Raw genomic sequence first — 24124 nt, 5'->3', positions numbered from 1 at the left:
AGAAGCCGAAGGAGATTTTGCGCATGTGCATATATGTGTCAAAACCCGTGGGGGTCACTGGGTAATGTAGTCCTTTGTTGTTTGGGCAGGGGATGGCGGAGGCGGGACAAGGGGCATACTGCTCGTCCTCGTTCTCGTCAATCATGAGCACGGGGCGGGGCGGGAGGACCAGACGCCCGAGTACGTCCTGCCCCGCCGGAAGTGAAGGTGTGGGTTCAGCCGCGGGCTCCGAGCGGGTGAGGCGCGCGGAAACACCGGCGCCGACAATCGGTGGGGGCGGGTGGCGGACGCCGCAGCTGGGGTCATTTGAGGGGAGCCCCTGGGGCTTGAAGGGCGTTTGTCAGGCGGTACAGAAGGGAACCCGTTGGAGAGGGGAGAAGGGGGCGGGTGCGCCCTGTCTGGGGGAGCTTGTTTGACGACCCGGATTTCCCAAGTCGGGGGGTAGGGGAGGGCGGGGTTCTGGACGGAGTGTCTTTTGGGAGGTGGCGTGGACTCCGTTCGGGCTGTTATTTAAGAATTGGCAGAGCAAGTCGGGTGGGCCTCTGTTCAAGATATGAGTCGATTTAAAAGGTGGAGGGCCCAGGAGAGGGTGCGGTGCAGGAAGCTTGGGAGCGTTTGAATATTTTACGGACCCAGGAGACCACAAGGAACTGGATGAGGGGCTGAAGGTGGACCTAATTTCATCCGATCCCTGTCCTTGCAGCCCCTGCCCGGATGGCAGCAGTAGTTCTAGGGGGAGACACCATGGGCCCCGAGCGTATCTTCCCCAATCAGACTGAGGAACTAGGGCCGCACCAGGGCCCTACGGAAGGCACTGGGGACTGGAGCAGCGAGGAGCCTGAGGAAGAGCAGGAGGAAACGGGGGCAGGCCCAGCTGGCTACTCCTATCAGCCCCTGAACCAAGATCCTGAACAAGAGGAGGTGGAGCTAGCACCGGTGGGGGATGGAGAAGATGTAGTTGCTGATATTCAGGATCGGATCCAGGTATGGTGGAGGAGGCACTGTTCTGGCCAGGTGAAGCTGGGATCCCGGAAGGGCTGGCCCTGAACTGTCTTCTCTGGCTCTGCAGGCCCTGGGGCTTCATTTGCCAGACCCACCATTAGAGAGCGAGGATGAAGAGGAGGGAGCTACAGGATTGAGCAATCACAGCTCCATTCCCATGGACCCAGGTAAAGAGAGCATTTTTTTCATTCTGGAATAATGATGGAGGAAAGGGACTGGTCAGACCTAGGAAGGGGAGTCACGGAGGAACACCCTGTTCCTAAAACAAGTTTGTATTCTAAGATTTTACACACTTCAGAATCCAGGTGAAATGCTATTGTGCGAGACTTGGGTGATGGGCAGGCTTGCCTGGAAATAACAAGATGGATTTGGTCACCCTCCTAGCCCAGGGGTTATGGGTTAATTCAAGGAATGGGGAGCAGAGCTGGTCCCATAGTTTCTATCCCCTGACTGTTCTCTGTCTGTGATTTCAGAACATGTGGAGCTGGTGAAAAGGACGATGGCTGGAGTAAGCCTGCCTGCGCCAGGGGTTCCTGCCTGGGCTCGGGAGATATCAGATGCCCAGTGGGAAGATGTGGTACAGAAGGCACTTCAAGCCCGGCAGGGGACCCCAGCCTGGAAGTGACTAGCCTGAGAGCTGCCTTATCTCCCTGCGTTCCAGGCCAGAACCAGCACAGGACTGAACACATCCCTGGTTGTAACGTCCATCTCCATTTTTCCCATCTCCCTTTCCACATCAAGGCAAATCAGACTTCTTCTCAGAGACCCACTTTATTCAGTTCTGTACATACGGGGACATCGGCCCAAGCCCAACCCATCTTAGCATGTATCACTCTGTGGAGAATAAAGCACCCTATGTACACAGCCAAAAGCTGTACCGCCTGGGCCCCTGGGACCTGGGTCTGGCCCTGCTCAGCCCCTCACCCCTCCAACGTGTCCAAAAGGGACAAGTGGGGGCCTGCCCATCACCAGCATAAACAAGGAAATAAATAGGTGTTCGGGGAGCCATGCTTGGGGCACTGCTCCCTCCTTCCTCCTAGCTTTGGGAACCAACAGCACAGGAAAGCAGTCAACCCCAGGGTGGTCCCTTGCATGTCTGTAATCCCAGGGCTGCTGCTCACCATAGAGGGGGCACAGGGTAGGGTGTTTGTTCACCCCCTTCTCTTGGTCCATCTGGGCCCTATATTCATCACCTGTGGTCCATAGCCTATGCTTTTCTCCTTTTGACCTCCCACGTTGTCTTGGTCAGGCAGGGGGTAAAAGAAAGTAATTCAACCCCATCAGCCGGCACACTGCTGGGGCTGGGGGCCTATTTGTGCCTGTTGGGGGTTGGCTCCCCTCCAGCTACTCCAGGGGCCAATGGGGCTTGACATAACTTTGGTGAGAGTAACCTCCTACTGCTCCCTATATGCTTCTGCAGGGGAGGGAGAGAAGGAGAGACACCTGAAGTTCAAAGGAGGGGGAAGGGAAGGGGAGAGGAGCATATGTATTCCCGTGTGTATTTCTCAGAGCAGCCTCAGGTAGCTGTGGGGTTAGGAGCAGGAGGAGGCCAGGCACCCCCAAGTTGTCTGAGCACTGAGAAGCTCGGTGCGCAGCCTGTCTGTACTAGCCACGGGGAGGCATGAACACATTTGGGGGAGAAGAGGGACCACTATGTGAGGGTCCCCGCTTCAAGTGCCGCTTCCCCTCCCTAGAGTAGCTAGAGAGGCACTGCCTTGCCCCAAGTCAGCCAGTGGGGAGCAGAGGGTGGGGGGCTAGGGCAGCGTCCCAGGGCTGAGTGGGCCATGGCCCTGTGGTAGGACGGTGAGGGGGTCAGAGAGCCTCCTGGCTGGCAGTTAGGAATTCTTCAGCCCGCTTGTGTGCCTCCAGCGCCTTGATGGTGTATACGTCCTGGGGCAGCTCTGACTTCCGCCGGAGCAGCACCTTCTCCTTCTTGATGTCCTTTAGCATCTGCGTGTGGGTACAGAGAAGGTGAGGGATGCCGACCAATTCCCAACAGATTCTATGGTTTCCTCCCCTTGTTCCTGGGCTCCTGTCTCCTCCCCCTTCCAGAGCTTTTATTTCTGCTCCCTACTCCCTCGGTGCCTTCCCACCTGCACGGCCTCTGTCTCCACCGTCCTCTTCAGAAGCTGGATGTCCTCTGCCGTGGGGGTCTCTGTCTCCATCGAGTATACAGGAGGCAGTGGTGGAGGAGCTCGAAACATGGGGTACTGATAAGGAGAGGCATGGGCAGGCGGTGAGAGCCACTTCAGAAGTTGGCAGGCCTGTCTGCTTCATGTTCCTCCTCAAACAAACCCTCCCTCGGCCAAATTGGGCCCCTGGTTCAGGGTGGTGGCAGCAAAACCTCACCTGGGGATTAAGTCGGGCCAGCTCCTCGATCTTTTGCCACATCTCTTCTCTTTCCTTCATTCGGAACCGGCCCCTGAGAGAGCAAGGATGGGATGGGGGGGGGGGGCTTGGGAGAGAAGCAAAAGGGCCCGGGGATGAAGATGGAAGCCCCCAGGTAGAGAGACACTCACTTCTGTTTCTCTGCCTTGTACTGTTGTGTGCAGTCATCAAATAGCTTCTGATTCATCTCCATAAAGAGCTTCAGGGCGTTGTAGATCAGTCCATGGATTGTCCTGCCGCCAAGAAGAAGGATCGGGTGTAGGAGGCCTTACCGACACCGAGGGCAGTGCCAGGACCCCAGTTTGCTCTTTCCTAGGAGGGGGTCTCTGCTAAGAGTTTTCACAGACCTCTGCAGTGTAAGCTTCTCTCTCTAGCCAAATCGTGTGACTGGAGATCGGCGTTTCAGGGTCTTTATAGCTATTAGTCTGCCTGTCCGTCCTTCGCCTCACCCCATGCTCTAAGACCTACCTTCTTCCCACCACTTCCTGCTCTCTGGCCTATGCTAACGGCCTCCCAGCAGCAGGATGGAAGGCGTCTGCAGCACAGTGCACTTGCATTCAGCAGGAAAGCCTCTACAACACTGGCGTTCAGCACACACTAAAAAGATCACATCAGCCTCTCCAGAGCATGGAATTAGGTCTCCACAAAGCCGCAGACTATCTGACCGTAAGGAGAGAGGATACAAGCCCCGCTCTGCTGTATGGTGTCGCAGCCTCTCTCACATAGCTGTCTTCTCCCTGGGCGGGTCCTCAAGGGCCTATCAGTATGCAGTGGGCACAAGCCCCCCTGCTCAGTGACCAGATGAGGCCACTGGCTCTTCAGTTTTTCCCCACCCACACAGGCTCCAAAACCAGAGCCCCACTGCCCAGCCCTGCCCCAGCCCCGTACTTGTTCCAGTGGCTCTTGGAGTTCCTGTAGAGGGCAGGGAACATGATGGGGAGGACTCGGGCAGCATTGTCACTTATCAGGCTCATGATGTACTCATTGTTCCAGTAATAGAGGGCACGCTCTGCCACCTGGTGGGGACAGATGGGACTCAGCAGGGATCCGGTTCTCTCTGCTGAAAACCCTCCCTTGGCTTCTGGAAGGCAAGGGAAGGGGATGTGCTGGTCTGAGTCTCACCTGGAAATGGGGGCTGGAGACACACTTGGCAAGCTGGCGGAAGAGTGGTTCCATCACTTTGCTGAACTCTGAAGGTTCAATGACATCCAGAATCTCCTCTAGCTCATTCAGGAACATGACTTCCTTGGGGCTGTGGGTCTTGGGCCAGAACTTGAGAAGTCCTACAATCACCTGTGAGAAGAGGAGGACATGAGGATAAAATTCTCCCTTAACACCTGCCTGCTTCTGCCGAAGTCTTCCTGCCCTCTCTCCCCACCCTGGTGGGCACACCTTGGGCGGCCCCCGCCCACAACTGCCCACGTTTCTCTGACCTGGATCTGTTTTCTAGGTGTATATATAGGTTGTACTCCTCCTTCAGAGAGGAAAGCATGTCACCTGTTGGGCCACACCCCTCCTGAGCCCCTGCTTATGGCATTCCTCGAGAGGCAGACTGGCGAGTCTAACTGACAAGAAGAGGTGTCCTGGGGCTGGAGAGGGGAATTACCGGCTCTGTGAGGCTGCTCTCCTTCTCCAGGAACTGTACCACACAGTAAGCCAGCTGCAAAAGGTTGAGAGAGAAAGGAGGTGAGGTGCAGGGCCCAGGTCTCAGAGGGGTCAGGGACAGAAGCAAGAGCCCAGAATGGAAGAAGAGGTGTAAAGAGGAACTATCCCACCCACTCCTTCTGCCACCCCCATCCCTGCTGGAATACCTTCCCCTCCCTCTCTTTTCTCTGCTGCCAGAGTCAGGGATCATCAGGAGGAAGGCAGCTCACCTGAGGGTGGTAGACACTCAGGGACTTGACCTTGTGAAGGGGAAGCAGGACACGGATGAGGAACATCTTGTGCTCTTCCTTAAGGGGCAAGGCAAAGCCGTTGATGATGCTAGGAGTTACAGGAGGTTTGTTAGGACCAAAGGGCCGCGTCCAAGTTCAGTGCTCCAATCCTTTCAGCCTTCTGCAGGCACGCGTGCCCCCACCCCACCTCTCACCTGCCAAGGATCTCTAGGAGCTCGGCAATCCCGTTGTGATGTTCTGTCTCATAGATGAATCTGCGGGAAGAAAGAAAAGCTCTCCTGACAATCCCTGATGTCCCTGCAGCACTCTGCAGAGTCCCCCTACCCCCCTGCTCCCACCCCAACTTAGCAGGGCTTGCTTTGCTCCTAAGCCTGGCTCCGGGCCTCACCTGTAGAAGATGTGGTTGATCTGCCTACGGATATAAGCCCGGAGCCCCAAAAACTTGCCATAGATGCGATGCAAGATGGTCTTGAGGAAGTCCCGCTCTCGAGGATCCTCACTGTCAAACAGGTCCAAGAGCTGGGAGCCGGCAAGGGGAAAGCTGGTGAGTGAGGCAGGAGCCAGGGAGGGCCAGGGCTGGGGTGACACAGGGTCCTAGCCACGGGACACCCAGAGATTCTCTGGATGGGGGTGTGTGGGGACAAGTCTCTGGAGAGCAGAGTGCTGTTCTCACACGGCTCTCCCCAGGGTGATATCTGGGTACGCATGTTTACATGCCCCACTGCTGGGGAACAGGTAACTGTTGCTTATTTCCTTCAATTACGCCAGAAGCTTCTTGAGAGCAGAGAGGTTTGTTTATCCCTCACACCACCACCAGTCCCTTTGTACCAGACCCAGTTGAAAGCCCACATATTCAGCAGATGGAGAAAGAGCAGGGCCTGCAGCGAGGGGCCATGGGGCTAGAGTTCATGGACTGGAAGGAGGGCAGGATGGGAACTTCAAGGACTCACAGCAAGGACAAACTTCTGGTCGATATACTTCTTGGCTATGTTTGGCTGGAAATCAGGAGACTCAAGGAAACGTAAGAAGAACTCATACACAAGCTGTTGGGGGCAATGAGCATCCGCTTAGGGGGTGTTCCCCAAGGACTGGGAGACCCCCCCACTCTGGCTGCAGGCCTCCGAGCACCCCATTCTCTGCAGCCAGAGCCAGCCTGCCCCCTCACCCGATACCTGCAGATGCGGCCAGGCAGCTTCCAGGGTGGGCTCATCCTCTTCTGGGTCAAACTCGGCCCCGGTGGGGTTCGATGAAGGTGGCAGCGTCCGGAAGAGGTTCACTGAAAACTGAGGGGTAGGACTCAGGTGAGAGCTCCCGTCCAGGCTTCTCCACAGCCGCTGTCCCTGCCCACTCTCCCCTTTGCGCAGTGCCCACCATGGTGACTGCCTCGGGGTAAATGGCCTCAGTGACGACATCACGGCTATGAGTGATGTACTCCACCATTTCGTTGAGTCCTGCTCGCTTCACCTCCTTGAATTTGAGGTCACTGAGCGGATCTGAGACAAAGTCAAAGAGGACGCAGCACTGGCGCAGCTTCTGGATAAAGAGCTCCTCCCGCTCCTGGGTGGGCGAATCTGGAGCAGGGGGACGAGGTAACAGTCACACTCTCTTCCCCAGCCCTTTCCTGCCATGTGCTTTTGCCTTCCGGGGCCTTCCCCTACCCCGAACTGCCGCCAGCCTGCTCCCCTGGCTTCCCCAGCCCCAGTGGAACTCCCTCTCACATTCTCTAGAACTTCCATCCCTCCAAAATACCCCAGACCTCCATTCCACCAATGCCCCGTGACCCCTAGGCCTGGTGCACCGGCCCCCTTGACCTTTTCCAAGTACCTTTCAGGGCAGGAAGCTTTTGCAGCTCCCGGTTCTTGCTGAGGTTGAAGCGGGATGAGCTTTGCCGTCGCTCCTTCTTGACAATCTGGGGCCCTCCGGAGTACTTGATCTTGCTGAGCTGCGTCGGGGGTGGCGTGCTGTTGCTGGGACGCTTGTTGGATGACGGGGGCTGCGGCTGCGGCTGGGGCTGGGGCTGGGGCTGGGCCTAGTCAAACAAATGGTTGGTTGGAGTCGGCTCCCCAAGGTACACCTCCCACCCTGGGCCGCCGCCCATCCCCCAGTCCGCTTATGCCTGGCCAGGCCTGGGCCATCAAGCCGCTGTCTCCCACCCTGGAGCAGCTCTGGTCAGCGTCGGCGATTACTAAGGTCTACTCTCCCTAGAAGAGAGTGGTCAAGAAGCCGTGTCTTCCAAAATGGTGCCCACTGCCTGTGCATCAAGAGCCTTCAGAATGTTTGTTCTAGTTCACGAACAGCAAATCTAATTGATGGATTAATGGTAACAGAAGTCAGAAAAGTGGCTGTCTTGCCAGAGTAGGGCTGGTAAGGGTATGGGCTTAACTGAGAAGGGACCTGAGGAACCTTCTGAGTAATGGAAATATTCTATATCTTCACTGGATCTGGGAGGTGGTTCCTAGCAGAAATATGTGAAAATTCAATTCATTAAGCAGCATACTTGAGATTAGTGTACTTTACTGCTTCATTGAATGTGTCACATTCTTTGGTTAAAAGTTAAAAGAAACACCCCCCCCATAAAAAAGTTCAAAGAAAGAAATTCATTCTTGTGTCTCAGTAGTTTTAACTAGGAAAAATATAGCTTAAGACAAACCCTACAGGGGCACCTGGGTGGTCAGCTGGTTGAGTGTCCGACTGTTGGTTTCGGCTCAGGTTGTGATCTCAGGGTCCTGGGATTGAGCACTCAGCGGGGAGTCTGCTTGAGATTCTCTCCCTCCCCTCTGCCCCTCCCCATCCCACAAGCACACGTGTGCTCTCTAATAAATAAATAAATCTTAAAAAAAAAAAAAAAAAAAGAGGGACTCCTGGGTGGCTCAGTCGGTTAAAGTGTCTTCCTTCGGCTCAGGTCAGGATCCCAGGATACTGGGATCGAGTCCCTCATCGGGTTCCCTGCTCAGCAGGAAGTCTGCTTCTCTCCCTGCCTGCCGCTCCCCCTCCTTATGCGCTCTCTCTCTCTCTCTCTCTGACAAATAAATACATAAAATCTTTGAAAAAAAAAGAAAAATCCTACACATAAAAGGCTTTTTTTCTTTTTTTTCTTTTTTATAAAAGAAGGCTTTGTGTGTACTTTTTTTTACAGCCCTATTTGTAATAGCAAATAAATAAATGGATGGATGGAAAATCATGGAGTTAAAATTATGTTTATAAAAACTAGGTACTAAATGTAATCATACATGGTTCAACTGTGGAAAACATTCACATAGCCATAGTAATTTGCCCAAAACTGGTGATAAGTATTTTGGGAGCATGGGAAATGTCTGTGTTGGAGATAAAAGACGCTGAGGCCTTAATTTTCCACAGTAGAAAGTCAATAGATAATACCTAACACTCGAAAATTAAAGAACAAAAAGCAGTAAAAGAATCTCCTTGGAAGTATAGAAGTCAATTTCCGGGGCTCCTGGGTGGCTCAGTCATTGAGTGTCTGCCTTTGGCTCGGGTCGTGGTCCCGGGGTCCTGGGATCAAGCCCCGCATCGGGCTCCCTGCTCAGCGGGAAGCCTACTTCTCCCTCTCCAGCTACCTCCTGCCTGTGTACTCTCTTTCACTGTCTCTCTCTGTCAAATAAATAAATAAAATCTTAAAAAAAAAAAATAGAAGTCAATTTCCAAGGAAAGGGGAGTTGAGAGTGGTTGCCACAGAGCAACAGGAGAGCAGGGGGCTAGGCAGGCGCTGCTCTTTTCGTTACAAGGCCAAGGGTACTACGTGACCTTCCCAAAAACGTACATGTTGTCATGTTGATAAAAATTTAAAATAAAACAAAATGAAGCCTAAAACTATGTAATGACAGAAAATTGCTTCCCATGCTAAGTTAAATAAGGATAATGCAAAACTATACGTGCAGAATGAGCTCACCCACATTATAACACATGCACGGAAACCAAAACCCAGTGAAGAAGGAAAAACAAGAGCAAGTCCACCACTGTGTTCATGACTATCTCCCGTTGTAGCACAATGATGTATGGCTTTTTTCTATGTCTCTAAATGTTCTACCAGCTGACCCTTTTATATAATTGGAGAAAAACCGCTGATTTTTTAAAGCTATCTCTTTACTTCCTCCCAGACACGGGTGTCGGAGCCCCACAAAGCCCATTTTCAGAAGGCTACACCCAGGTGTGTGCAGGGCTGTCTACCCCCAGGTCCTGTCAGGTAACCACCTGCAGGGAGAGGGCAGAGGCGGAGCCACAGGACAACCCTTGCCCCCAGAGACTGCAGCAGGACCAGAGGACTAAGGCCAAGTCCAGCTGGCTGCCCACGCCACAGGAGAGGCTGACCTTCCGTCCTCATACCTGCCACCCCCACCGCCCCTCTGGCCTCCTCCCCAAACTCCGACTTCCTGCCACAACCATGCGATAATGTGAGATCCTCTGGGATAGGGGGAAGGGAGGAGGAGAGAAATGCTATGCTTTGTAGGCTCTGAATTTTTTACAGAAACAATTATGTCAAGCTTGTGACCTATCTGGGGATCAGAGGAGAGGAGAGATGCACTGGGCCCAGCCCGGGGCAGGCCTGTGGGTCCAGGGTAGCTCATTACCTTTTTGGTCATCTCGTCCTCTCCTCCACCTAAAATGACTGCTCCAGACACTAATCTGTCTCGGGGAGTGCAAGGAAATGGGGCAAGAGTGGCCACCACACTCCTCTCCTGCCATGACCAGCACTCAGCCAGCGTGATTTCGGGTAGACTGTGCAAGGCACCCTGGAGTCCCGGGTCTCTCTTCCTGCATATGGCAAATGGGTCATACCTCGGTGAGGGATAGGGGAGAGAGGCAGAAGGGCAGGACACCAGAGCTTGCTGTGCATCAGACCCACCCCTGCTTTGGGCCTTCATTTCCTGTTACAGGAACAACCAAATCCACTGTGGAGCTTAGGGGTCAAGAGCACAGACTCATGCTAGACTGCCTGGGTTTGACTCATGCTCTGTCATTTATTAGCCAAGTAACCTCCAGAAAGTCATAGAGTCTGTCTGCCTCAGTTTCCTTATCAGTAAAGTGGGGTGACAATAGTATCGACCTCAAAAGGTTGTAATAAGGATTTAGGAGAACATTATATGGCTCACAGGAGTGCTTTATAAGTGTCTTCTACTATAATCATGATTATTTCCCATCCCTGGATTTTAGGAATGCAACCTGGAAATTCCTGAAACTAGCACACCTCAATGTACCTATGGGTTCATTATCTTCCTTGTTCTAAAATGGGGGAACCCAAGGGGCGCCTGGGTGGTTCAGTCAATTACGTGCCTGACTCTTGATTTTGGCTCAGGTCATGATCTCAGGGTTATGAAATGGAGCCCTGCGTTGGGCTCCATGCTGGGCTTGGAGCCTGCTGAAGTTTCTCTCTCTCTCTCTCTGCCCCTCCCTGCCTTCTCTCTCCCTCTCTAAAAAATAAATAAATAAATAAATACAATGGGGGCACCCAAGAAAGCATTTCATCTTTCAAGATCCATTTAAGCCCCACCCTCTTCCAAAAAGCCTTCTCAACTCCAACCCTGCAGTGTCCAGTCCCTGCCCCTGACCTCTCGACACTACTTGTCTGTTTTACTGGTTCTGTGATCATCCCCAGTGATGTCTCTTGCTTGGAGTAGTCACATGTCCAACTAGGTAAGTCCCATGAAAGCCACGACCCTGGTTTGCACCCCTCTGGGTCCCCACACAGCAATGGCACCTAACAGTCATTCAGTGAAGGTCTGGATGGTTGACTGACAGGGGGCCAAGCCCAGGCCTTTCCTGTCCCAAGTTGGGACCCATGAGAACACAGCACTGTGCAGTGTCAGGAGCAGAGTCGGAGAGAGGAACATTAGTGATACCAGGGCAAGGAGCTCAGAGGCGGCTGAGGAACAAAACCCTAAGAGCATATCTCTCTCTGTCCTCCCAGATAAGACAGAGGCCCAGCACCTCCACAAACCTCACACTGAGGAGAGGTCCAGGGAAAGAAGGCATTCACCCCAGAAAGGGAGAACCAAGGCCTCAATTTTCTCTGCTAACAGAGAAATGGACAAATCTCCAAGTAAGGTTAAGAGAATAGAGGGTTGCATGGCTAAAAATCAAAGTTTAAAAACCAATAGGTTGGGGCGCCTGGGTGGCTCAGTCGTTAAGCGTCTGCCTTTGGCTCAGGTCATGGTCCCAGGGTCCTGGGATCGAGCCCCGCGTCGAGCTCCCTGCTCCGCAGGAAGCCTGCTTCTCCCTCTCCCACTCCCCCTGCTTGTGTTCCCTCTCTCGCTGTGTCTCACTGTGTCTCTCTGTGTCAAATAAATAAAATCTTTAAAACAAAACAATAGGTTGATGCCTAAGGTCTCTTCCCCACTAGAATTGCGTCACTGAAGGCGGGGGTGGCCTGAGAGCAGCTGAGTTCAGCCTGCCCTACCCCACCCCACCGGGCCACCCTGGTATTAAAAGGACCATTGGCTCCCAGGCCCCAGACACAAGAAGCATCTGAGAGACAGCTGGTCCAGCCAGCAAAGCGCCTGCCTGCCAAGCCTCAATGAGGCATTCCCTGGTCTATTCACTCTTCACTGGGAAACATGCTTGTCAGAAGGGAGGTATGGGGCTATGCCAGCGACTCACTTCATGTTCAACTGTTTCTCCTAAAGCTTCAGCTTTTTTTTTTTAACATTTTTTTTTAAAGACTTTATTTTTTAGTAATCTCTATACCCAACATGGAGCTTGAACTTACAACCCCAAGATCAAGAGCTGCATGCTCTGCTGACTGAACCAGCCAGGCGCCCTGTAAAAGCTTCAGTTTAATTTTTCTTAAGGTTTTGTTTATTTGTCTGAGAGAGAGAGAAAGAGAGAGAGAGAGAGAGAGTACACTAGAGGGGGAGGCGCAGAGGGAAAGGGACAAGCAGACTCTGTGCTGAGCGCAGAGCCTGAGGTGGGGTCTGATCCCACGACCCCAAGATCACGACCCGAGCCAAAATCAAGAGTCTGACTGACTGAGCCGCCTGGGTGCCCCAAAGCTTCAGCTTTTAACTTCTCTACTGACCTGGGCTGGAGGCGGGAAGCAGGTGAGTCCCCTGGGGAACATTCTGCAACCCTCCCAGCATGAGTGGACACTGACCAAAGGCAAGCCAGCCAACCTGCTCTCCACCCCCTACTACGTTCTGCCTCGTCTCACCGCTGAGACTCTGTAGTGGCCATCTCCTCTGCCTGAGGTCCTTCTCTTCCCACCTCCAAGAAGCCTTCCCAGATTCAGGCCTCCAGCAATCAAGTGGGACTTCAAATTTATGCACCAAGCTCACATTCAAGAGACTGCAACTAAACCTGCACACTCTGAACCAATCCTAGTCCAAACCAATCCTAACACAGCCACCATTAATAATCAAACCCAAATATTTAAACCTAAAGCAGGACACATAAATAGAAATTAAGTACTTGGGCGCCTGGGTGGCTCAGTTAGTTAAGCGACTGCCTTCGGCTCAGGTCATGATCCTGGAGTCCCGGGATCGAGGCCCGCATCAGGCTCCCTGCTCAGCGGGGAGTCTGCTTCTCCCTCTGACCCTCCCCCCTCTCATGTGCTCTCTCTTTCTCTCTCTCAAATAAATAAATAAAGTCTTAAAAAAAAAAGAAATTAAGTACTATAGAAAGGATTATGGGGTGCCTGGTTGGCTCAGTAGGTACAGCAGCATGTGACTCTTGATCTCAGGGTTGTGAGTTCGAGCCCCACACTGGGCGTAAAGATTACTTTAAAACAAAATCTTTAAAGAGGCACCTGGGTGATTCAGTCAGTTAAGTGCCTGCCTCTGGTCCAGGTCATGGTCTCAGGTTCCCGAGATCGAACCCCACGGCGGGCTTCCTGCTCAGCAGGGAGTCTGCTTCTCCTTCTCCCTTGCCCATCCCCCTGCTCATTCTCTCTCTCTCAAAAAATAAAATCTTAAAAGAAAAATATTTTAAGGGGATGCTTGGCTGGCTCAGTTGGTACAGCATGTGACTCTTGATCTTGAGGTCCTGAGTTCAAGTCCCATGGTAGGCATGGAGTGTACTTAAAAAAAAGGGGGGGGGGACGCCTGGGTAGCTCAGCCCCACATTGGGCTCCCTGCTCAGAGGGAAGCCTGCTTCTCCCTCTCCCACTCCCCCTACTTGTGTGCCCTCTCTCGCTGTCTCTCTCTCTGTCAAATAAATAAATAAAATCTATATAAAAAAAAAGTATTGTAAGAAAAAGATGAAAAGTAAAACTAACAGTGAAACACACAAAGATTGGGGCACCTGGCTGGCTCAATCTGAAGAGCATGTGGCTCTTGATCTCAGGGTCATGAGTTCGAGCCCCACGTTGGGTGTAGAGACTACTTAAAAAAAACTTTTAAGAAAAAACAGAAAAACGCAAAGATTAACATCATCACTTTTGCTTAATGAGTTAACTAGTCAAATTAAGATTTTAGTTTAAAACCCCCAAGATCCACAGAGGCATTCTGTCCTATCCTGATATCCAGAGCTCTATCTAGCTGAGCTTCATTATTTGCTGCCTTCATTTATTGATTAAACGTCATGCTAAGCCTTAGAGATCAAAAGGTGGCCCCTGTCCTCCGAGAGCTCACAGTCCAGTGGGTGAGACCAAGGCACAGGCAGCTCTCGGTAGCGGGGAAATGACAAAGCAGAGCGTGCCACCGCGGATCTGGGAACACAAACTCTGGCTGAACTATTAGTGAAGGCGCTCCTGAAGGGGTGACTTCTGACGTGGCTCTCAAAGGACAAACATGAGTTCAGCAGGCAAAGAAACAGAGCAGAAAAGTAAAGTAGTCCACACCACCAGAATCTCATCGGTGAGGGCCCAGAGTCATGAAGGGCTTGTGTCGGAGGAGGATGGGAAGTCCGGTGGGCGAGAAACCAGGAGGGGTGCTGGAAGAATGGGGTAGGGTCAGCTCACAGGAGTCCAGATGTGAGTTTGAATTGTAGCCTGTAAGCAATGAGATGCCAAGAGAGCTTTTTTTTTAATTATTTATTTATTTGACAGAGAGAGAGAGAGAGAGCGCACAAGCAGAGGGAGAGGCAGGCAGAGGGAAAAGCAGGCCCCCCCTGAGCAGGGAGCCTGATGAGGGACTTGATCCCAGGACCCTGGGATCATGACCAGAGCCGAAGGCAGACGCTTAAGTGACTGAGCCACCCAGGCGCCCCAACAGAGCTTTTGAAGTAGAGGACTGATAAAACAACAACAAAAAAATGTTTTTGGGGTAACAACTCTGGCTACTGGGAGGACAGGCTAAAGTGGGTGACTGGGATACTGTCTTCTTCCCTCTGTCCCCACTCCCAGAACTCAGGACAGGGCACAGGACCTAGAAGGGTCCAGGGCAGTGAGCTGCTTTCTCCTGAGCCAGACCAGGAAGGACCGTTGCCTGCAGCAGTGGGTCAACAGTGAGTCTGACCTAATCTCTCAAGGCTCCTCTCCGTTCTAAGACTCTTCAAGAATCTTAGAGCCAGTGTATCATGTCATTAAGAACAGGGGAGAATTGGCTCCTGAGCCACACCGCACTGGGTTGCATTCCAGCTCAACTGTTTACTGGCTAAGTAAAAGCTATTTAACGTCACTAAGCCTCAGTTTCATCTGTGAAATGGGATGATGACGATAATGGAATGACCTCAGGGTAGTGCTGTCTAGATTAAATGAGATTAAAAGATTAAATGCAAGCAAAGGTCTTAGGACAGAGCCTGGTAAATTGAACAGTGTCTGTCCTCAAATTCAAGTCAACCCAACACCTGTGAACCTGACCTTATTTGGAAACAGGGTCTTTGCAGACATAATCAAGTTGGGAGTTGCTTCCCATATAGCTAGTGTCCTCATAAGAAGAGGAAAATGCAGGGGCGCCTGCGCAGCTCAATCGGTTGAGCGTCCAACTCTTGATTTCAGTTCAGGTCATGATCTCAGGGTCCTGGGACTGAGCCCCGAATTGGACTACAGGGAGTCTGCTTATCTCCCCCTCCCTCCGCCCCTCCCCCTGCTCGCACTCTCTCTCTCTCAAATGAATAAATACACCTTTCTTTTAAAGATTTTATTTATTCATTTTGAGAGAGAGAGAGAGAGAGCACAAGCAGAGGGAAAGGGAGAAGCAGACTCCCAGCTGAGCCGGGAGCCTGACAAGGGGCTCGATCGCAGGACCTGGAGATCATGACCAGAGCCGAAGGCAGATGCTTAACCATCCGAGCCACCCAGGCGCCCCTGAATAAATAAATCTTTTAAAAAAAAGAAGGAAATGTGAACACAGACATGGAGACACACAGGGGAGAACCCCATATGAAGAACGAAGGAGGAGACTGGAATGATGTATCCATAAGCCAAGGAACACCAAGAATTGTTGAAAACCATCAGAAGCTAGCGGGAGAGAGAGAGGCATGGGAGAGATTCTTCTTCCCTAGAACCTCAGAGGGACATGGCCTGCTGACATGTCGATTTCAGATTTCAGGCCTCCAGAACTGTGAGCGAATAAATCTCTGTTATTTTTTTTATTTTATTTATTTATTTATTTATTTATTTATTTATTTATTTATTGAGAGAGAATGGTAGAGAGAGAGCATGAGAGGAAAGGAGGTCAGAGGGAGAGGCAGACTCCCCGCTGAGCAGGGAGCCCGATGCGGGACTCGATCCCGGGACTCATGACCTGAGCCAAAGGCAGTCGCTTAACCAACTGAGCCACCCAGGCGCCCCAAATCTCTGTTATTTTAAGCCACCTAGTTTGTGGTCATTTGTTACGGCTGCCCTAGGAACCTAACACACAAGTAACTGCTCAATAAAATAAATGGTGGCCACGATCATCACTAGGATCAGTTGAAAAGGCTCTGGCCGATGCACGGCAGAGGGTAAATCTGGCTCAAAAAGCCCCAAATTCTGGACTAGAAAAAGCAAGGGAAGGACTGTGCCAAACGGCTTTGGATGACCTGAGCCTGGTCCCTAACTTTTCCACCATCCCTCTGCCTGGGGCCCCATGGGGACATGCCTGGAAAATCATGCACAATTCCTGCCACTGCCTCATATAGGTGAGCCTTGGGCAACATTTCATAGAACAGAGCCCAAGGTGAACTCGGCACTCTCCTTTTTCAAAAGGCCTTATTATCAGCCCACTGCCTTTAACCCGTGTCCAGAAAGGCGATGGAGAAATCCCCGCAGCTGGTCTCAGCATCTTTCTTAGCCTGTTTGAGCTTTCATTTTCCTACCCATGAAAGGAGAGGGTTAGACTCTAAAGTTATCTCCAGCACTTTTTTTGAAGTTGATGGGTTTGCTTATTGGTCACTAATGCATTCAAATACTGGTACCTCTGGTGTGCCAGGCCCTTCAGCGTGGAAGGGAAGCCTGAGAGAGCTCACGTGCTAACACAAGAGTTAAAACTGACGAACAACAAATTCACATCAAACTGTTTAACTACAGCTGTGGTTCAATGCTGCCGTGGCGTGGTACTGGGTGTCAGGAGGGCAAACAGCAGGAGCCCTGACCATGTTCTGGCGGGGAGGGAAGGGGAGGTGGTCAAGGAAGACTGCTTTTAGGACAGGACATCCAATCTATCTAGTAACTGAACAAGTAGGAGTTAGTTAGGCAAGAGATGAGAACAGCCCCCTAACTATTCCTTTCTGTCCCTTTAAATCCTATTTCTAAGTCCCTCTTGCTGCTTTGAATGCTGAGTTGCCAGTTCCCAGCCACCTTCCTTGTGGGTCCCACAGATGTCACCATTCCTAAAGGGGAGACTGAGCCCAGAGGCAGTGTTTCCCAGGAGCACTCACTGATGATTAAGAACCAAGTGCATGAGGGGCACCTGGCTGGGTCAGTCAGTAGAAGCATGTGACTCCTGGGGCGCCTGGGTGGAAAATAAAATCTTAAAAAAAAAAAAAAAGTAATGTCTAAGTAATCAGTAATGACTGATGCCTGGGTGGCTCAGTCGTTAAGCATCTGCCCTCAGCTCAGGTCGTGATCCCAGGGTCCTGGGATCAAGCCCCACATTGGGCTCCCTGCTCCGCAGGGAAGCCTGCTTCTCCCTCTCCCACTCCCCCTGCTTGGGTTCCCTCCCTCACTATGTCTCTCTCTGTCAAATAAATAAATAAAATCCTTAAAAAAAAAAAAGAAGCATGTGACTCCTGATCTCGGGGTCGTGAGTTCAAGCCCCATGTTGGGTGTAGAGATCACTTTTTTTTTCCTAAAGATTTTATTTATTTGTCAGAGAGAAAGAGAGAGAGTACAAGCAGGGGGCGCGGAAGGCAGAGGGAGAAGCAGGCTTCCCGCTGAGCAAGGAGCCCGACGTGGGACTCGAACCCAAGACCCTGGGACCATGACCTGAGCTGAAGGCAAACACTTAACCGACTGAGCCACCCAGGCATCCCTAAACATTACTTTTAAAAAATTAATAAATATAAGTAAAAATACCCCCCCACCTCCAAAAAAGAACCAAGTGCATGAGCATACAGGTGTGGGGGAAAAGCAATGCACCAGCTCCAGCACACCCAGCTCCTCCCTGCAGAGTCCATAGTCTGGGGGAGAGAAACACATGTTGGACAAATAGTTACAACACCAAGTGATAAGGTCTATCCTAGAGACATATTCAGATTACTCTATAAGTGCAGAGGAAGGAAGAATTCATCTTTTGTGGTCCTCACCTCCTGTGTTTGTAAAATGGGGAAAACCTACCCTGCTTCTTCTGATTACTCAAGTGAGGCCTAAAACGATGGTCAGAGGTGTGAAAAGTGCTTGGATCTCTTTAGAGGTAACAGAGACCAGAAGCACCTCGAAAAAATCTAAATCCAGGGTTAACCCCAAACACTTGTTAATCGATCTCCTCTTCCCAAAAAACCCACAAGCTCTGCCCATAATTGGAGAGCTATTTCCTATTGTCCTCCATCCCTCTGAACAGTTTAGAACAGGAGCGAAGAAGCAGAGAAACCAAGGATTAATTTCTGAGTGACACAGGCGCTTGCTCAAGGTGTCCACAGGACTGGCCACCATCTTGAGCATCCCACTGAGCGCACTCCCAAACTTTCCTGGCCATACTCTGGATTTAAGTCTCTCCACCCTCCAGTGCTCTCTCGGCTTGCCATTTATTGCTTTACAGCCCTAGCTTGCCAAGCTGTGCTGACCTCTGCTCATGACTATCCTTTAGCAGCTCCCCTATGATCAGAACCAAGGGCAGTGGCACAGCCCTGCCTCCCGGACTCAGGGACACCAGCCGCTCCCCATCCTATGCCCTACCCCAAGCCATGCTGACGCTACTCATGGCCCACTGAGCACCCGTGTACTTTTTCCCTTCTCCCCAGCAGCTGACAGCCCTAGGTTTTTGCCCTAAGGAGAAAGGAATTCCCATCCCTCAAAGTTGGTAGACAGAGAAATGACTTTCACAGGAATTACTGGGGAGTCTAAAGACCTGCAGAGTCTCTTTGCTCTACACCAGCCAAAGGGGAAGGCTGCCCGAGGGCAGCTACCTGGCTGGGCTGACCAAGCCCCTCTCCCAGGCTGTGGAAACCCCCGTCCCTTCTGCCGGGGTAATTCTGGCTCCTGGGATCCCTCACCCACCAGCCATCAAGTACTTGGAGCTGGTGCCTGCACCATAACGAAGGCTGTGCCCATGGTCATTACCTCGTCGGCGCTCTCGCCTCCACCATCCTTGCCCGAGCTGCTGGGCTTGGCTGTGCCTTTGGCAAGCTTGGGGGGCTCCTGAAGGGGGAAGATGGAGGTAGTTAGCAGATGCCAAGGGGAGGGAGAGGCCTCATCTGGACCCCTTAAGTCTGTGTTGTACTTATCCTCTGTCCAATCGAATCAATCAATCAGAATCACTGAGATTCTACCTTGTACGCAGCCCAGGGGAGGAGGGCTTGGGGTACACAAAGGGAGAGTCAGTCCCTCCACACAGTCTGGAATCTGGTCAGGAAGACATCATGAAGATAGGACAACTAGGTAAGATAGTGCTCTGTCACTTTACATGGCCGGTGTATGAGTTGGGGCCTGGGAGGGCCTCCGTCCAGGAAGAACCAGGGTGAGGAGCTTTAAGGGGAAGCGCCATGGAACAAGCTACTCAGACTGGCTTCTGGCTAGAGTGGGCAAGGAGGTGCCCAGGCTGTCACGCTGGAGGGGAGGGAGTCGCCACTCTCCCCCACGGCCATCTGCCAAGACCTGGAAGCCTTTCTGGGAAATTACAAATCACCCCCAGACTAGAGGGTGCTACTGGCCTAATCAGGTATAGGAACCATCCCAAGAACGCCCCAGTGGACAAGCACAGAGACAGGGATGGGGGTAAAAAACCCTGAACTGCTACGAAGACAAGCACTAGTCTGAAGTCTCCCTCGGGAACCAGGCCACTGGCTCAGAGCTCTGGCTAGCCCTGCGTCTCTTCCTATGCTTCGGGCCAAAAAAAGCAACTGCACAGGGACAGGACAGGGAAAATGTGAAAAAGACTTGGGAATTTAGATCTGACTGCAAGCTCAACACAAATCATCCAAGTGCCGGGGCTGCCACAGCACCCCATGACCTCCCATCCAATTAACAGCCGAAGTGTAGAGTGCTTGGCACGGGGAGGAGGGGAAGTGCCCCTGACCTTGGCACTTCACGGGGCTATTTGGGAAGATCTGGTTCAGTCGTGAGCACCAGACTTTGGGAGGGACAAAGACAAATCCTAGGTTTTCTTCTGGCGAAATACAACCCATCCTGGGAGTGGATTCAAAAGCCTGTCCTGAGAGCGACAGCTGCAAGGCTGGGATGGCTAACAGTGGAAGGGAGGAGTCCCGGGGGTGGGTGAGCAAGAGGGGTTGTACGAATAAATGAAGAGCTGCATGCGGACTAAAGATGCAATTTGTTCTGTGTGGATCCAGAGGCCCAAGAGCCATGGGCTAAAGTAGCAGGAAGACAGGCTGAGGCTCCAAAGGAGGAAGAATTTTCTCCTAGAGCAGCGGCACAGAAACTGGCTGCCTCATGGGGCTGTAAGCTCCCCAATCCCGAGAGCCTTCAAGCAAAGGAGCATTCCTGACTCCTCTAAAGCATGGACAGAAGGGATTCCAGCCCTAAATGAAGCCTCGATCGGAGGACCTTTGAAGTCACTTCCAGCTCGGAAATTCTGCCGCTCGAAGGCACCTGAGCCCCTTCAGTGACAAATGTTAAGTCATAGTGACTATGGGGGCACAGGGATTTCTGCAAGAACAGAGCTCTGTGTGGGCTGGAGGAGGGGGCAGGGAGGAAGAGAGCCCTTCCCAGGTGTGGAGCGGCTCTAGATGCCACAAGGCGCTCCTCTTTTGGGCTGAGCACCCTCTCCACTGCCCACGGACCAGGCTGGGCACACTGACCCCTCACCAAAGGGCCAAGGAGCATGGCTTAAGAGTGTGGGGTGTAGAGGAACAGGACGAGGGGTGCAGGCAGGGAGTCACTGAGGCGACCGCACATTCCCCATACGTGGGCCTCTTGGACAAAGCTGACCCATCTTTGTACGTGTTTCATCCCTCTGCTCGACCGCAAGCTCCTTCTCTTTTTAGCACCCCTCCACCAGCCCGACTGCTCAAACCTCTCTATCAGGGAGTGCTCCTATGAGAGATCCCAGCTGCCTTCGTGCATGGGCGTGTGTGGGGGCATGGGGAAACCACGCCCACCACCCTAGCTCCCCGGCTCCGGCAGAACAGGTGGGGTGCACACACCAAAGCGCACCCCAGCACGGCCCCACAGTCAAGTGCCGCCCGCACAGTGGTTTGGAGCCCATACTCTGTTTCGGGCCCAACTCTTACTAGCTCTATAATCATAAGCAGGTGAACTAGGCTCTCTGAGCCTCAGACTTCTTTTAAGTGACAAGAGTCATATTACCTAATTCCCTTTAGCTCAGTGTCCGGCACGTGAATATCCCAATATTAGCCAATATTATTACTATTATTAAAAACAAGAAGGTGGAAAGGAGCAGGGGCACACCGCCTGGGAACCTAAGAGATATGTCCCAGATCAGAACATGAGGGAGGAGGAGGGAAGCAAATTGCCCCAAGGGATTGATTCAGTACCCCTCTACTGAGTGCCTACTGTGTGCAAGGAAGATGCCAAACCAAAATGGAGCTTGGTTATTATCTCAAGGGGGAAGAAAAGATTTGTTCACAATAAATTCTAGTCCAAGGGAACACAAAAAGACCTTAAGTGACCTATCAAGTGTTCTGCAAATCCAGGGGAGGAGAGAGAGCTCCCTCCTAGCTGAGGGTTCAGGAGAGGCTTCGGGGAGAAGGCTGTGAAGGATGGCCAAGACTGGGAGCAACAGAGATGAAGAACAGGGAGAGGTGATGGATGCAAAATAAAGATGCTCCACCCACCCCTCCTCTCCGCTCCCACCCCATCCAGGCAAACCTCAGTCACATTGTCACCCCCCTCCCCCTCAGAACTCGTTAACCATTGAAGGAGGCCAAATGCAACTGGAAATCAAAAGCAGCAAGTTAAACCTTAAAGGGAATCAAAGATGCCTGGCTCCGGGCACCCCAATTCCTCCAATACTCTTTCCCAGCCAAATACTATGGTCAAATACCTATGGTCCTGGTAAGTCTAAGAATTTTTCTTCTCAATCATCTAGTAGAAGAAGGTGTTTTGTAGATGGGACAGTATCTATTCCATCAAGACTAAAAACTACAGATGGGCGGGGACCTCATGAGTTTCCCCTGAATTCCACACCCCTCCACACTCCTTGGAGGAACCCCTTAGCCTCAGGTGTGGCTGACTTGTGTGTGCATCATTCACAGCTACGCTGCCCAAACCACCTCAGCAGGCCCACTCCCCAAGGACACAGGACCTGGATGGAGCACACCAACCTGCCCAGCCCAGGACCCCAGGAGCTTCAGTGCCTAGTACACCATCACCAACCCTCCACTCAGAACCTCTGTCCCTGGGAGCTTTTGGGGACAACCCAGAATCAGAGCTGCCTGCCAGATCTCTGAAAGCCCCAAGGTAAAGAGTTGAACCGCTAAGGTCAGAGACGGCAACCCGGCAACCCAGCCCATCAGCGGACAAATGAAAGCAAGACTCCTCTGGGGTCATAAAGTGTCTGAGCAGAACGCCAGGCCAGAACCAGCACCCACCACGAGGGGCCAACCCCAGGAGGGGAGAAGCTGGGGGAGGCTGGAACTGGTATCCTAGCATCCTCTATGTGAGTCTGTACCTCAAAGGAACCACACCTCTGAGTCAGACCTCAGCAAAAGCAGGAAATAGAAGGTAGAGAAAAGCAGGGATGAAGAACAGGGGAAGGCAGTATGAAGGTAGAAGAGGAAGGTAAAGAAGGCAACATCAAGAAACAGTCTGTATCAGGATACCATGACAAAGTCAAGGGTGTCCAGGGGTGGCTGGCTGGCCTTTGGGGTAAGAAGGAAAACTAATCTGATAGTAAGGGCAGATTCCCGATTTGAGGGTAGTGTAGCCCAGAAAGGCAGAAATCCAGCACTGGTGCAAAATTGGAAAAATGCAAAGGTTATCCTAAGATTTGGAATAAGGGGAGGAGCTTGCTCAGATTAGGAAAGGTAACTGATTTAGGATGAACCTGCAAGTCGGTTGATGCCTATTAGGGAGGCTTTGGTACAAAGGAGGCCTTTAAATCAAGAGACCTGATATTTCAGCTGGGCCTCCAAACAGGCTGTGTGACCTTGGCCAAGTCCCTTCCCCTATCGGGACCTCAGTCTCCTCATCTGTATCACTAAGGATTGCACTGAATGCGCTCAAAGGTCCCTTCCAGCATTGACGTTCTGAGGTTCCATCAACAGAAGGAAGGGCTCAGTCCTGGCTTACAAGTTTGTGTGTGTAGGAAGAACTAGAGGGAGGGGCCTAGGCCAGATTCGGTGGAGGAGAGAGAAAGCAGAGCAGTTCTAGGTCAAGGAGCTTGGCGGGGAGGTAGAAGGGGCTGTAGGGGACGGTGGAGAAGGCCGGCCCAGGCCCAGGCCCAGGCGTGTAAGAAGAGAAGGGGCTGCGCGCAATGGGGGGCGGGGGGGGATGTGGGCTGGAGGGAGGTGCAGTCTCAGATGAGGCGCTGTCCCAAACGGGTAAACGGGTGGGGAGGGGGGGGGTGTGGAGAAAAAGCAGGGGAATGACCTGGGAGTGGGGCAGATCTGGACGGAGGTGGTTACCCAGGGCCGGGGGTAGATGAAGGGAGGAAAGGATGGAGGTGTACGCGGGGGACTCCATCCCGGGCAAGGTGAGGAAGCCTTCCCAGCTGCGGCACAGATTGGGGGTGCGGCCAGCAGCGGGGGCGGAGGGCCGGCCCTGGGAGTCCTGCGGGGGCCGGACGGGAGGGTCAGTCTGGGGCTGTCCCGGGCCTGGCTCGGCCTCTCCCAGAGCTCCGCGCAGGCCCCAAGGCGGAGGCGCGAGGAAACGGCCACACTCACCTTCTCCTTCTTCAGTTTATAGGGCATCTCGGCCCGTCCGGACCCAGCCCGGCTCCTGCGGCCCCGCTCCGGCTCCGGCTTTGCTCGGCCGCACTCGGCCCGCTCGGCGTCTCCTCGCCACCGCCTGCGCGCTGCGCCCGGGTCGAGCGGTGATTGCGCCTCCAATTGGCCCGAACTCTTACAAACCTGCCTGACAACCAGGCGCCGCCTCCTCGGATTGGTTATTGGAGCCAAGCCGCTTCCTTTTTTTCTCATTGGAAAGGAAGAGTACAAACCGCCAGGGTTCGTCTCCCAGAATTGGTTGAAGTGGGAGGTCCCGCCCTAAAGTGGGTCGAGCTTAACAAAGGAGGCGGGGATAAGGGGAAGCCCCAGTTTAGCACCCACTGCCGCACTCCGGCGTCTGGTGTGCGTCGGCCTCGGCCATTCTTCGCAGACCCGTTCCCTCCTAAAGTGGCGCTCACACTTTTCCCTGCTCTGCTCCTTGGCCCAGCCCGAATGGAAGGAAAGAA

The 24124-nt window shown here is 52.6% G+C and overlaps 2 protein-coding genes across 7 annotated transcripts; one reads left to right on the top strand and one right to left on the bottom strand.

Annotated features, from left to right (window-relative positions):
* Positions 1 to 98: 98 nt before the first annotated feature.
* MEA1 (male-enhanced antigen 1) lies at positions 99 to 1873 on the top strand. Of its 4 annotated transcripts, none has more exons than XM_025890374.2 (4): positions 99 to 236; positions 704 to 984; positions 1070 to 1169; positions 1476 to 1873. In XM_025890374.2, the coding sequence occupies exons 2-4, from the start codon at positions 715 to 717 to the stop codon at positions 1625 to 1627; spliced, it is 522 nt and encodes a 173-aa protein (XP_025746159.1). In that variant the 5' UTR covers positions 99 to 236; positions 704 to 714; the 3' UTR covers positions 1628 to 1873. The 4 variants fall into 4 exon arrangements, with proteins under 4 accessions (XP_025746159.1, XP_073761096.1, XP_025746158.1 ...); XM_073904995.1 differs by having other exon boundaries at positions 184 to 207; XM_025890373.2 differs by having other exon boundaries at positions 207 to 270.
* Positions 1755 to 23774, bottom strand: PPP2R5D (protein phosphatase 2 regulatory subunit B'delta). 3 transcript variants are annotated; one of them, XM_025890369.2, is made up of 16 exons: positions 23616 to 23774; positions 18874 to 18951; positions 7110 to 7314; positions 6657 to 6856; positions 6458 to 6568; positions 6236 to 6328; positions 5674 to 5804; positions 5480 to 5539; positions 5265 to 5373; positions 4997 to 5050; positions 4513 to 4683; positions 4279 to 4406; positions 3522 to 3623; positions 3352 to 3424; positions 3096 to 3212; positions 1755 to 2952 (listed from the first exon to the last, which is right to left on the bottom strand). In XM_025890369.2, exons 1-16 carry the CDS (start codon positions 23640 to 23642, stop codon positions 2815 to 2817), a joined length of 1797 nt encoding a protein of 598 aa, XP_025746154.2. In that variant the 5' UTR covers positions 23643 to 23774; the 3' UTR covers positions 1755 to 2814. The 3 variants fall into 3 exon arrangements, with proteins under 3 accessions (XP_025746154.2, XP_073761094.1, XP_073761095.1); XM_073904993.1 differs by having other exon boundaries at positions 7110 to 7308; XM_073904994.1 differs by lacking the exon at positions 18874 to 18951 and having other exon boundaries at positions 23604 to 23773.
* Positions 23775 to 24124: the final 350 nt, after the last annotated feature.

Source organism: Callorhinus ursinus, unplaced genomic scaffold (genome assembly GCF_003265705.2).
Source record: "Callorhinus ursinus isolate GAN/ISIS: 27379988/994484 unplaced genomic scaffold, GSC_fseal_2.0 scaffold22, whole genome shotgun sequence".
NCBI classification, from domain to species: Eukaryota; Metazoa; Chordata; class Mammalia; order Carnivora; family Otariidae; genus Callorhinus; species Callorhinus ursinus.
Note: the sequence above shows the minus strand (reverse complement) of the source record. Positions and strands in the feature narration are given on the sequence as shown.